Raw genomic sequence first — 13326 nt, 5'->3', positions numbered from 1 at the left:
GACGACAGTGAATGCTGCTGCACTCTTGAACCAAGAGAGCAAGTACCGCAAGCTGTAGTCAGCAGCCAGCAGCCAGAAGATCAGCAACAGGCGATAAAACCCACAGAGCGGGAGAGAGCCCTGCCTGGCCTGACTCCTGGCTTTCAGAACAATGCTGTTTCCCTGTTCCCTGCTGCCTGTTGCATGCCACAGCCAGCGCAGAGGAGATCAATGACACCATGATGAGCATTTGGGTGGAAGCAGCCTCCCTCCTTGGGATGCTGCAGCCTCAGCAGCAGCAGCAGCAGTGCCTGTCATTGTGCGGCACGAAAGAAAGGTCCCTCTCTCGCAGTCGTGAGTGACAAAGTGACTGACTGACTGGTAGACTGACTGGCGGACAAACTGAACGACAGACTAACTGGCAGTTAGAACCCGAACTTGCTGCTTGGAGTTTTGTCTATTTTCCGACCACTCTCTGTGGCTGCAACTGTGTCTGCGGCTGTGCTGTCTGCCCCTTTTGGGAAGGAAGTCGTGACACTGAACAAATGTCAGCACTTGCGGGCGTGCGGCTTTGACTTTGAGCCAAAGACAGAGGCAGAACCTCAGAGCCTAAGCGCTGGCTGTGGCTACGGCAGTGGGCCCCAACTCTTCTACCAATCAATTATCTTGGCTTACAGACATTACAGACGCGAAATTTGATATGCTGCTCACTGATGGCATCCCAAGGGGCGGCAATGACACACGAGGCACAAAGGCACAAAGGCAGTCGCCGAAACTATAACTGTGAATGGGGGCAGACACACATTCATTTACACTAAGCTACAAATTATTGATACTCCTGGATGCTGCGACTCTCCTTGGCCACAATTTGCATTAACCTCTGGCCGTGTCTCTGGCCAAGACATTTATTGAATCGAACGCCCGCTGGCACGCCCACAAACTGGTCCGCACATGGTCAAGCGCCGCTGAGATACGGTCAAGATAGTCAAGTGCCAAGATGCTTTTTATATTTAGATCAAAAGATACAGATACATATGGGTGGACAGTGCGGGACAAAAATGTAAGAAATCAGCTATGTAATATCTTTCTTTTCAACTGGCAAATGCTTGAGGAGTACTGTAAAAAAATGAGTTTTGGACTTCCAAAATTCATGAATTTGTCATAAGAAAGCTATGCTTTTGAGACGCACTGTATGCAGCAGATATCCAATACCGATGATCGCTTTTGTGTTGTTCGTTGCTTGGACCATGGCCAAACAGCAATCGAATGTCAACGCTCTCGAAAGACAATTAAACATGAAAAGATCGACAAATAAAAAGCCTACAAAACAGAAGTTAAATCAAGTGTCGCCCTCTCCATAGATCTACATATGTTTGTATATTCCCCCTCCGTAGATCTACATATCTACTTCTCCCATCTATGTACGTATATTCGTATCTCTCTTTGCCATTCGTATCTGTGTTTTTTTTTTGGTAGCTTCTTGCTTTGTTACGAGTGCCACACGAACGATCAATCACCGCAATGTGGCCCAAAAAATATGTGTGTCTTGTGTGCGCGTTTTGGCCATGTCTCATTTTGAGGCACTTTCCCGGTGGACGAGGGCCTTGGCCAAAGAGATTGTTGCAATTATGTTCAAAGTATGAGAGCAGAACCCACAACGGATGCGGGCTCATTAAAATCTTCACTGAAGAGGCAGGAGAGTTTATTATTTAAGCATAAATTTAGATCAGATCGCTCAAGTGCTGAGAGATTTATGATTGCTGAAAGCTTCTTCACACTTCTCCTTGGACCGGCTGTCAAAATGAAGCCAAAGAATGTGATAGATAGATGGGTACTTAAGAGTCACAGAGAGAGACACCGAGAGAGACAGAGAGTCCGTTTCGATCGGGAAAGAGTTCTCTTCTTTGCCAATGGAACATGAAATTCATTTCTACAGACAATTTTAATGGTCGATCGAGCGTGTCGAACTGTTTGTTGACATGAACTGGACGGCTGCCTGGCTCTGTCTAGTGTCTGAAGTATTGTATCCCATGGATACATGGCTACATGCGTGCATCTGTGGCCTGTATCTTGCGTTGTGCTTTCATTTTTGGTTTCTTTTTCCCGATGTTCTTCTCGTCGCCTATTTTTGTGGCTAATTAACTTGTAGGCTACATTTCTTTCTCGTTTTAACACTTTTGTTCTATTAAATATCGAGTCGTGGGTGCGGGGGCCCTTGTGTGGCACGCTTATAAATTCCCATTTTCATGCCACATCAACTGTCAAATTGGTTTCGTGGTGAAAGTTCTAAAGTTCAGGGAACTCTTTGCCATAAATCGGATTTAATTACCACCCAAAATATAACTTTAAACTTTTGTGGGTCCACTGGCCACTGCTTCCCATACATAATTTCCCATTCAGTTTGGATGTCAGAGAGTCTCATTAGCTAAAAGTTTGGTTGCATAAATTATACAATATATTTCATATATAATAGCCATTTGTGAAATAGTTAATGACAGGCAGAAACAGGAAGACCCCAATAGAGGTTGCACGTCTGAAACAAAAAAGTCGGCGAAAAAACAATCGATTGAATCATTTCGAAAAGTCATTCAAAAAACTGAGGTTCGTTCACCTGTCGATCTTCAGAAAAGGGACAGAGACACAGAGACAGAGCGAACTTTGGACATGGGAGAGCAGTGGACAGCGCAGTGCAGAGAGCGGTCAGCTTTAATTGTATGCGGAACAAACACACACAGGGAGAGCCGGACAGGGGGGAGCATAGAACTAGACAACCCAATGGAGGGGAACCTCCAGAGCGACACTCAACTCAAGTACCGTTAGAAACGTAGATAAGCCATGTGCTGGCACGCCAAACGGTACATTCTGTGCAGTGAAACACCGGGAAGGGGGAATATGTGCATAAATTGTGATTAAAATTATGACAAAAACACAACAGGGAAGATTGGAACCTCAGGGTAAATAGGAAGACATTTGTATGGATAGGCCCTCATCTCAAGTGGGATAAGTGGGGAAGAATATCAGCATGGAGCTTGGGGTCCGTCCCTCCAATCAATATCAATTGATACTGTTATTGATAGCACTCCAAAATAATTCGATGATCGTTCTGAAATAAATTCAAGCCCCTGATAAGCCGCTGAAGGAAAGTTCTTTCTCATTTGCATATCAATGATTGGAGCGAAGTTTATTTGGGGGAAATTATGCGGGGAAGATAGGGTTACAGAATTTGTCTACGGATGCCAAATTTATCGAAAGATTTGTGATATTTATAAAAGTATTTTTATAGTCCTAGAAAAGGGCAATTTATTTAAGATTTATTAGGTTATTTAACATTTAATTCAATTAATTCGATTCTAGGAGAATTTATCTTTATAAATAAAACATTACTTTCCAATGTTGGCAGCAACTTTCTCGCTGTAGTAAACTTCTATAAATTGTTAGGGATATTTTGGGAATTTTACAAGGACAATTAATTTATTCAAATACGTTACACTTTTGGTACTTAAGCTAAAATACAAACATTACTAAACGTTTCACCTACAGTAAAAAAAAACAATAAAAATTGGTATTTCTCTTTGGAATATTTAGTGATAAATATTACTACATTTTAATGAAGCACTTTGGTGCTTTGAAATGTTTCTCCTATGCACCGAGTGCAGTCTTCAACAAGCATGTAAACGCTGCTATAAAATAACAATTTTATGACTCAACACCGAACACCATATCATCCGCGACCTCTCTGTCTGACGATGGCACCCCACAAAACGAGCTGTAACTAAAATGTCGTTTAAATAACTAATTTTAAGGCTAAGGAGAAACAGCGTAGAGAGGAGCAAAGAGCAGAAAAGAGAGACCCAAAAATAAGTTGGTCGCCAGCAGCAGATGATGATGATGAAATTTTCTTTGGCGCCAACACACAAATATTTTGTGAAGCAAAACTACTTTGTATTTCTGAAGCATTTAATTGAAAGAAAAAGTTTTTAATAGCCCAAAAATATTTTGTGGGATTTACGTATATTTCTTGTTGAATGTGAAATGTGGATAAAAGCTATATAAAATGCTGATCAAAATATTGCGACAAGTTGCCCCATTGAGACTTCTTTCTCTCTCTCTTCAGGGATTACCTTGTAAGAGGCTTAGAGCGGAAGATGTCGCCGCAAGCAACAAGAGTGTTGCACAAACAAATCGTATTATAATCATACCCTCTGTAGGGTATCATAAATTGCCATAAATTCAGTCAGGACAGTCCGTCGATGGTGGAAATTAGCCAGAAGCTGCCACCATGCAAATTTTCTTGTTTTCAGTTTCGTTTCGTAACACCCAAATGATTGACTGACTGACTGGCTGACTGATTTAGTTAGTGATTGAATGTCCGACTGCATGACTGACTGATGGATGGTGATGGTGATGGTGCCCTCCAGCCAGTCTCATTTCAAATATAATTTTATGCACTTGCAGCGCACAGTCTGCAATAATTGACTGTTTATTGGCAACATCATCCAAGTCGAAGTCAAACGTCGGCTTTCTGGCCTTTTGATCATTTATCGGATCAGTACCCGGGGTTTATAATTTGCCGCCTCTATACGCCTATGGTGTCATATGGCGCCTCAGAGTCGGTGCTCAGACGGATCTGTTGGCCCTCAGGGTGTGTTGCCATGACAAATTGCTCAGTGCGGAAGCGTTTTTCCACCAACTGCACAACAAAAAATTGGTAATTTGTTTCTCTCTTTCGTTGCAAGTATTTTTATAGCCAATAATTGTGGCTTTGACTTTGGTTTCCGTGTGGGTGCCACAGCAAGCAGGCGCCTCAGGTGTGTGGTGCAGTGAGGTCAAATGATTGTTAAACAATCAGCGAAATTTTGAGGTGTAAAAGAAATTTTAAGGAAATATTTTAAACTACTTTTTTGCCAACTAAAATAAGTTGAATATATGATGAGTAACGTACCTTTTCCCCTCCATCAATCCATAAAGAACCTCCCAAAAAACAAAGAGAAAAAAAGAGACTTATTCCATCAATTTATGAGACTTGTGCCAGAGCATTGTGCCAACAAAAGCCACAAAGGAGAAAAAGAAAGGAAAGCCAAATTTCTAGGTCATTGTATATGAAAAAGCCAAAAAAAAAGATAAACAAACAAAAAGCGTTGTTGTATTTCACGGGAACCAAAAGTTATTTATGCAACTTGTGGCCGCCTGAAGAATTCTCTGCGGTTGCATCGCGCACACACGCCTGAAGTTCAAATGTCAAAGAAAGAGATGGACATAAAACATCTGTGGAGAGAGAAACGAGACACTGCCGAGATTTCTATTTCAATTAGATGGTATACGGAGTAGGGGAAAAGTACTAGGGGATGTGGGTGATGTCAGAACTCCATAATGAATACACAATAATGTTGTTAATTTTATGTATTCTGTGGCTGCACATGCTCTCCATCTGCATTTGCATCTGCAACGATGCATCTGGCACTGGCCCGCATCTGTGTATTCCAATGAACTTCAAACTGCTTTAAATTTTATGACTTTAGCTTTTCGATTGACGAGATGTTTATGGCAAACAGCAAAGCTCTATGGATCTACAGCTCTGCAGCCATCGATCGATCGGTTACATACAGAATGGTGGAAAACAAGTTACCAGGCGAGTAATGGCATTATAGCCAACGAATCGTAACGCCCACGAAGAAGCTACGCCCTCGCTTCACTGGTGACACCAGGTGCCGGAATTCTCTATTCAGCGATTGATTTTTTTGTATGGCACATATTTTTATTGCCTTTTATTCAAAACTTGTGTTGTTTTCCCAAAAAAAAAAAGAAGCAAAACATTCACATTTGTCGGTGTGTTGTGTGTGGCACTTTCTTTCTAATCGAAAGTCTACGTCTTGGATTGTGGAGAGTGGGTGGAGGCGCAGATGGAGCTGGAGATGGAGGAGCAGCATGCGTTGGCCGCAAAAGACAAAAGTCTAAAGTTTACTTTTCAAATTAACAAAATAAGTAAAAGCCACAAAGGAAAAACATAACCAGGCACCTGTTTATGGCTTGTAAGCGAGTATCTTTTGTATGCCAATGCAATTTGGATACCCAAAATTGAAAATAGACAAAAAAGAGTTTGAAGCATTTTCCACCGCCGCGTAGGTGGGTTGCTTTGTGGCCTCAAACTGTTTGCAACAATATCGGTTTTTGAACAATGGTTTCTTGATACAAATCTAATGAAAAATTTGCCTATTTCCTTTGGTAAACGATAGAAAGTTCCATTTTCAAATCTCCGCAAGATCTGCAAACAACAAAAAGTTCATAAAAGCAACCCCCCTTTTGCCCCTACCCGCACTCAATAAATTTTGTTGGTAAACAAAAACCGAAATATTCTCCCCAAAAGCATTGCACAATTTTCCATTTTCTTTTCTTTTTTGTATTTTTTTCCTTCTGTAAAATTAAAAACAAATAAATAGCAACAACAAACGATTGAGAAAATAAACAAAAGAACAAGAAAGGATGGCCTCTGGTGGAGTGTATGAACAGTGCAGATACCCTTTAGTTTGTGGAGGGTGTTTGTTTTTTTTGTTTTTGCAATTTCCGACTCGTTTTATTCTGTGCTCCTCGCATGTTACAAATCATTTAACACATCAAACATACCCTTACAATACTCTGCAATTACAGGGCACCACAAACAACAACAAGAAAATGTGAATCAGCAGGGGAATGGAATGGACGGAAAGGAAGAGGGGTCAACAGCATCGGGGGTATGGGCACAGGTTTTCAGGCCATAAAACTGGCCAGAAACCGTTTCATTTTCTTGACTTTTCGCAAAAGGTGTAAACAAATGGTAGGAAAGAAGGGGGAATAATGCACAGCACACACACTCGCACACTCGCACACCGCCACTAAACGGATTCAGTTTTAAAGTGTTAAAAACTACCTGTAAGATACACAGATACTTCCAGCATCCAGATCGACTGCAGACTACAGACCTGTTGGGAGGAGGGAGAGCCGCAGCAGAAAGCAGCATGAAATTGTTGGAAAAGATATGCCATTAAATGGGCTCTGCTTTCGTCAAATTAGCGTGGAAACGTTAACGATGGATGGACCCTGAATGCAGCACACAGCATCTAACAGATGCATTCTGTGGGATTCTGTGTGTTTCCCCCTCGTGCAACATGTGCACCACTGCAACGCACTGCACTCTGTCTGTCTGTCTGGCTGGTGATCGTTGCTCTGTGGGATATTTCGCACTTTGCCTTTGGGTTTCCATGCCCGTCTAGTGTTCGTCTGCTACCTGTGATTTATATATATTTCAACTGCAAAAACTGCATTCAGTTTTTATCTGTATCTGCATTTGCATGACAGTAACAGGGACAGAATCCTTGGGCTGTTATCTAACTCGAGGAATGCTTGGCTTGACTTTGGCACTTGATCTACACACAGAAGAGCTCTAAAGACCCAGAGAGAGAGAGGGTCTTCCGACTCTTCTCTCCTGCTACGTTTCGAGGCCTCATAAATTCTCTCGTCGTTTAGTTTTTACGATTGTCGGCTGGCTTTGTTTGGCTCAGGCATACACGCAGACAGAGAGACATGGACATGGCCCGACTGTGCCACAAACACACACACAGATACTCTCGAACAGCGTTGTATCTTTCAACGTTTCAGCTCTATCTAAATACACGCTGAAGAGTTGAAGTGCCAGTGGAGAGACAGACCCCAAGAAGCAGCCACAAGCAACAGCCAACAGCCTCCTGCTAAGATCTTCTGCGTACTGTACTCTCCAGGAAGAACGCGCGACTCGAACTCCAAAATGCTACCAAAAACTGGTCCCGTCCCCAGGCTTGGGCCAAAGTTTGCGTGTTTTGTTTGCTGAAAAAGATCCCAAAAATAAACCAACTCTTCTTTGGTTTTGGCTTTGACATTGGGGAGCAGAGCAGGGGGAGATTCATTCAGGTAGTAGCCCTAGTAGCCACTGTCTAAGATGTGGCCTCAGGGGACAAAGATATTTCATATTTTTTTCAGGAATTGTGGAATAAATAAGAGATTGAGGAATTCCTCGGTTTTCTGCGCTTTGCAAGTTATTCCGGAAGGTGTGCACGTATTTTTAGGGTTATTTAACAACTTTGGAACTTGTTTTCTACATTCGTAAATTAGTTTAAGGTCAGATATTGTCGAATAAAAAGAAATGAGCGTCTAAAATAATCTCTGCTCGATTTATACACTTAATAGTTTAGTTTAGAAGCAATAATGATTGAGTCAATGAATCAATCTTCGGTGTAGATTGTACATTTTGTCGAATATAAAGCCATGCTTCAAGTATTCTTCTCTTTCCTCAGAAAATTGTTTAGAAATTCGATATTTTCCATGAGCTTTGTTTTAATTTCAAGCACTTAAAGAACTATAACATAATCCTTTTTGTTGTTCTTTCAGACACATTATTTAATCTGCTTTAAGCTGTGACTCCACTTTGCTTACTCATCAGGAGCTGCTGCCCACGAAAATGGTTAAGGTCTGTTTTTAATTATGACACATTTAAGAAAGCCCCCGAAAATGTAAGGCGACTCCAAAATGCTGCCGAGTCATCCATAAGTTTAAGGCCGCAAAACTCCAAAGGAAAAGGCCGCCCAGCGGCACAGCGATAGAGAAAGAGGCGGCGAAAGATCTACTGGGTAGGTGCCGGAGAAAGGGTGCCAACCCAACCTCTCTTTCCTCTCTCTCCTCTCTCTTTAGAGACATGACGAAAGTACTTTCATTTTCACGCTCATAAAATGGGACTCGCATAAAACTTGAAAATGTTGTCATAAAAAATCAAAAATGTACGAAGCGACACAACATTTAAGCGGCTTAAATGTCATTTAAATAAACCCCCCAAGATCTGGGCAGAGGAGCAGGAGGAGGTCAAGGGGAGCCCACCAGGCACCAGAAAGGGAAAGACTACCTTTCGAGTCGATACTCGAGACTGGAGGAGGGATCCCTTTCACTCTATCATCGTGAGTGCCGGGGACAGGAAATGGAAGTTTGCACTCTGCCAAAAAGATCGAAGAAGAGAACCAAACCAAACCCCAAAAAATAATCGTAAGAAATATGAAAATTAAAAAGAAACCCCTGTGGAGGGAGGGGACTGGCAGACCAGACAGACAGAATCACGTGTCCCAAGCACACGTCTGGGTCGCTCTGTGATTACACTTTAATCTGGTTATAATGAGGCAGGAAAATTACTCCAACGGATGTGATGCGTGCCTTGAAGCAGGAATGAGACTCCCGACTGAGATTGAGAGCCAAAGCTGTGGTTGACATCCTGGTTGCCAGCTGTGGGCCACCATTCATCTTTCAAGTGCAGCAGAGATTGGATTACCAGGGGAGTGTGGGGAATATACGCTGACAGAACTAAGGAAAGGGCGGAGGGGAGCGAATCCTCAGAGACTAAAGAAAAACAAGAGCAAAGAGCAGACAGAGACCCTCTGAGAGCAGAGACAGACCCTCGAACCACAGACACAATGCAAAGCAGTCCAAAAACTATAAGACTTTGCAGTGACGAAAATTGGATACCCTTTAAAAAAAAGATTGAACTATATCATTTAATTCGGCTATTTATGATTATTAGGAATATATTTATATCATTTATGCCTCCTTTTCTGCGTTACATACTGCTGGGTAAGTCAAATATACTCTTTCCAAGGGCACACAAAAAGGAGAGAAAGATCCAACTGAAACCGAAAAAAGGGCAAACCAAGGAGACAATCGAGCAAATACACTTGTTCGGGTAATCTGCTTTTCTGTTGTTGTTTTTGTTGTTGTATGTTTCTGAAATATGATGCCGCCAAGGCGCAGGTCATAAATAAACCAAAGACACGATCGAGAGACAGAGCGGCAGAGGAAGGGGGAAGCGAGAGGCAGGAAAGTGTTGTAAGATAAGCGTTAGATAAGCGCCGGCATACGGGAGACATTCTACCTGGAGAATGCAAGAGGGGAAGAAGGTGCAAAGAGTGGAGTGTGGAGTGTGGAACCCCAAAAGTGAACACTTCCTATTTTTTGTCCAAAAATATAAAGTTCTTTGGGTTTTCTTGGGTTATTGATAAGGAGGAGCAATGAATGAAAGTTGTATAGTTTTTGTTGGGTTAGACGTTGTATGGTTTACAATTTCCTGGAAGAAGTGGGAAAGAGAACATCAATTTGGTGTTGTTCTTACTAATATAAGATATCATATTGAGTGTGGAGCGTGGAAGAGATTTCTTTTAAATTAGCCATGTATATTCCCCATAAGAATACCCATCTTAACATTAGGATTTCTCCCCCATTTACCTGAACTTAAATGGATGCCCGGCAGAATCACCGACGATTCCGCTTTGAAGCCTGCCGTCTGGAGACCACTGCTGCTCGTTGGCTTCTCCATGGCCATGTCCAGGGTGGTGGATCCATCCAAATCGACGAGGGTGTTGCCCTTGAAGAGACCCGCGCTGCGGTACTCCTTTGCAAAGGGTGTCGCCGCCTGGGCCGCCCCCGAGACCATTAATGCTAGCCACACAATTCGGCACATTATTTCACTTTGAGCCACTTCTCTCGGCCACATTGTGGACGTTGCACACAGGTTGCACTCCACACACAGACACTCATACAAGAGATACAATGACGCTCCAGTCGATTGGGGGGAATTATAATTTAGACGAAGCGTGACACTTTCAATTAACACCGAACACAGTGCACGGAGTGCGCCAAAAAAATTGTATTACTTTTGATCATTAAATTAGTTAAAGTCGAGCAGCGCGACACCGTGACAGAGTGACTTGACTTTGATGCGGATCGTAAATTCAATTTTGCTCTCTTTTTGCGTCGTTTTTTTTCTTCTTTCTTCTTCACTTTTCTTATGTTCCGCCAGTTAGTGAAATTATTTGTGTCAGCAATTAGTGGAGACGAGCGCCGCCCGTCCGTCCGTCAAAAGCCAGGCGTTGGCCAGGGCCTTAAGTGTGTCACACGATTTTGAGCACTGCAAAAAAAGATAACAGAGATGGGGATATACGATTAGTTGGCGTAGTAGAGTATATGCTTGCAAATCCAATAAAAAACAACAACTAGAAGACCTATAGTTAAGTGCGATTTTGAACAAAAGTTTCATTCAATCTAAAAAGTTTGTTCAACAACACACATTTTCGAGCATAATCACTTTTTACGGAAGCCACTTCTTGTGATTTTGGACAAATTTGGCACGATTTTGGCTCTGTAAGGTCAGGTTTAAGTAATTTTCGTTGTTAGTCCAACGACCAAGCATACAACTTGCAGAAAAAAAACATAGCCAACTTCTCCAAACTAAAGAGCTCTCTTGAAGGGTATATTAACAACAAAAATATCACATAGCACTTATTGAAGAATATTTATTTACTGTACAGATGTCCACATGTAACGTTACTTTCTGCCTATTCTCCACTCCCTCATTCTCATTCCTAACGGAACACATTGCCGACAGCTGTTCGAAATGCAGTTATGTTGACATCATGCACTCACAGCGCAGGCGCAAGCGCCGTTGCAGCGATATTTGCTATCAATCAAAAAACAACATTCACGTTCATTTCCATATAAATTTCCCCATAATCTGGTGGGCATGCGCGGGACGGATCGGGAACAGGACATGGAAGATCGGATATAGGCCCACCAAAATTCCCGCAATGAGTGTTAAGGAAATCAAAAGAAAAATCCCACAATAATCCCAGCCTCTCTCCCACGCCCCGCTCACCATAACACGATGCTGTGCGAGTACGAGGGAGAGAGAATATATGTGCGTGTGTGGGTGATGCGCCCTTAGCGCCGCTCAAAAAAATATCAATGGAAACGCAGTTATTGTTCTTTTTGTTGGATAAATGGCAGAGGGAGAGGGAGAGCAATGATGCGCAGCAGAGGCACAAGCACATGGCAGATGCTGTCTCGCTCTAACAGCGCTTAATTAAAAACAGCAATAAAAACTGATGGATGAACACACAGGGACACACACACACACACACTCGCACATAACCAAAAAGGCCTTTTGAACAAAAACGAGTTTTAACAAAATATTTTGCATTGCACAAAAACAAATACACTCCACTCGCGCCCACAACAAACAAACAAAAACGCAATATCCAGACAATAACCGATTTAAGTCATATCCGCCCAAAGGGGGAAAGGGGAAGGGAGGAAGGGCGGCATGCGAAGGCAAGTGCAATGTTTGTTGTTGCATGCCTTTGCTTGTTTTTGCAACAAAACGAAATTGGTAAAAGAACATTCCTGCGGGATATGGGTCCCATACCTTATTTTGTTTATGTTTCATTGAATTTGTTTATTCCTTTTTGCACGTTTTTTTCACTTTCAAACTAACGGTAAATACACGATACGAAGGGCACACGCGAAGCCACAGCAATTCGTTTTTGTTGTTAACTTTTGATGACAAACAGTTCGTAAATACGATTTTTTTTCAACCAACAACCAAACGAGCGCGCGCAACGAACCGCACGATCGAAAATTAAAAAATGTTTGAGCGCGGCAGAATGAACGAGAAGCGACGTGTGAGACGCTTTACGCGTCACAACTCTTATACCTTGTACGCAGTACCTTGCCGGTTTTTTGGCGCAGCCACTGCAAATTTATTTCGTCATGCTGGCTATAATAATGATTCAATATGTTTCCAATTCGGTGATCTGATAGATATAGTCCTTCCCTACGGAATGGCGTTTTTATCTTTCTTTTGTCTTCAAAATTGTGGCTGTGGGAGATTTTCGTAATTGTAATTGTACAGCAAAGTCTGGTGGTAAAATTTGAATTTCAATTCTTGAAATTATTTTCTTTTATTTCTATAAATATTTTCCTTAATTAAATATTAATATATTTTATTTTATATTTAGTTCTCATTAGTTTGCTTTAACTCCCTTCGCAAAGGAAAAGAGCTTTCAAAACTCCCTTAACAAGGCAAAAGAGCTTTCATGGTGCGAAATTTGTACAAAACTTAATTACGTCACAAACAATTTCGTCCAGGTATGCAAAAACCACCACTTTTTCATCCCCCGGGATTGATTTCATACAAACGAAATCGTTCATGGCATGTTATATGAATCCTTAAACAGGTGCGAAAAAGGTGGGAGCTTTGGAAAGTTCGTCCTTTTTTACTTACTTGCCACACCTTGCGGTCACATGCAAAAGAGAGGATTAGGTCAGCGGATTAGGTCAGCGGAGAGAGCAAGATACTCTCTCTCCTCATTTTTGCGGCTCAATTTGAGCACAGAAATCACACAGAAATATCTCTCAAATAATATACGTTCACACTTACATTTTCAAGCACTATTCCTCGACTTTGATCTTCTAGTAGATCTGATCTTCTAGTTCTACTTTTAAAACTAAAACAATAATTTAATCCGA

At 41.9% G+C, this 13326-nt stretch overlaps 1 protein-coding gene across 1 annotated transcript in view; it reads right to left on the bottom strand.

The window, feature by feature from the left end:
• The window catches only part of LOC117582996, a 33964-nt gene extending 21519 nt beyond the window's left edge, over positions 1-12445 (bottom strand). Inside the window, exons 1-2 of the mRNA XM_034271146.1 lie at positions 12224-12445; positions 10249-10930 (exon numbers count right to left, since the gene is read on the bottom strand). Of these exons, the coding sequence (XP_034127037.1) occupies positions 10249-10516 (268 nt within the window). The 5' untranslated portion in view covers positions 10517-10930; positions 12224-12445. The remainder of the gene's footprint in view (positions 1-10248; positions 10931-12223) is intronic.
• Between the last annotated feature and the right edge of the window lie 881 nt (positions 12446-13326).

Source organism: Drosophila guanche, unplaced genomic scaffold, assembly GCF_900245975.1.
Source record: "Drosophila guanche unplaced genomic scaffold, DGUA_6, whole genome shotgun sequence".
Taxonomy (NCBI): Eukaryota; Metazoa; Arthropoda; class Insecta; order Diptera; family Drosophilidae; genus Drosophila; species Drosophila guanche.
This window is presented reverse-complemented; position numbering and strand designations above follow the sequence as displayed.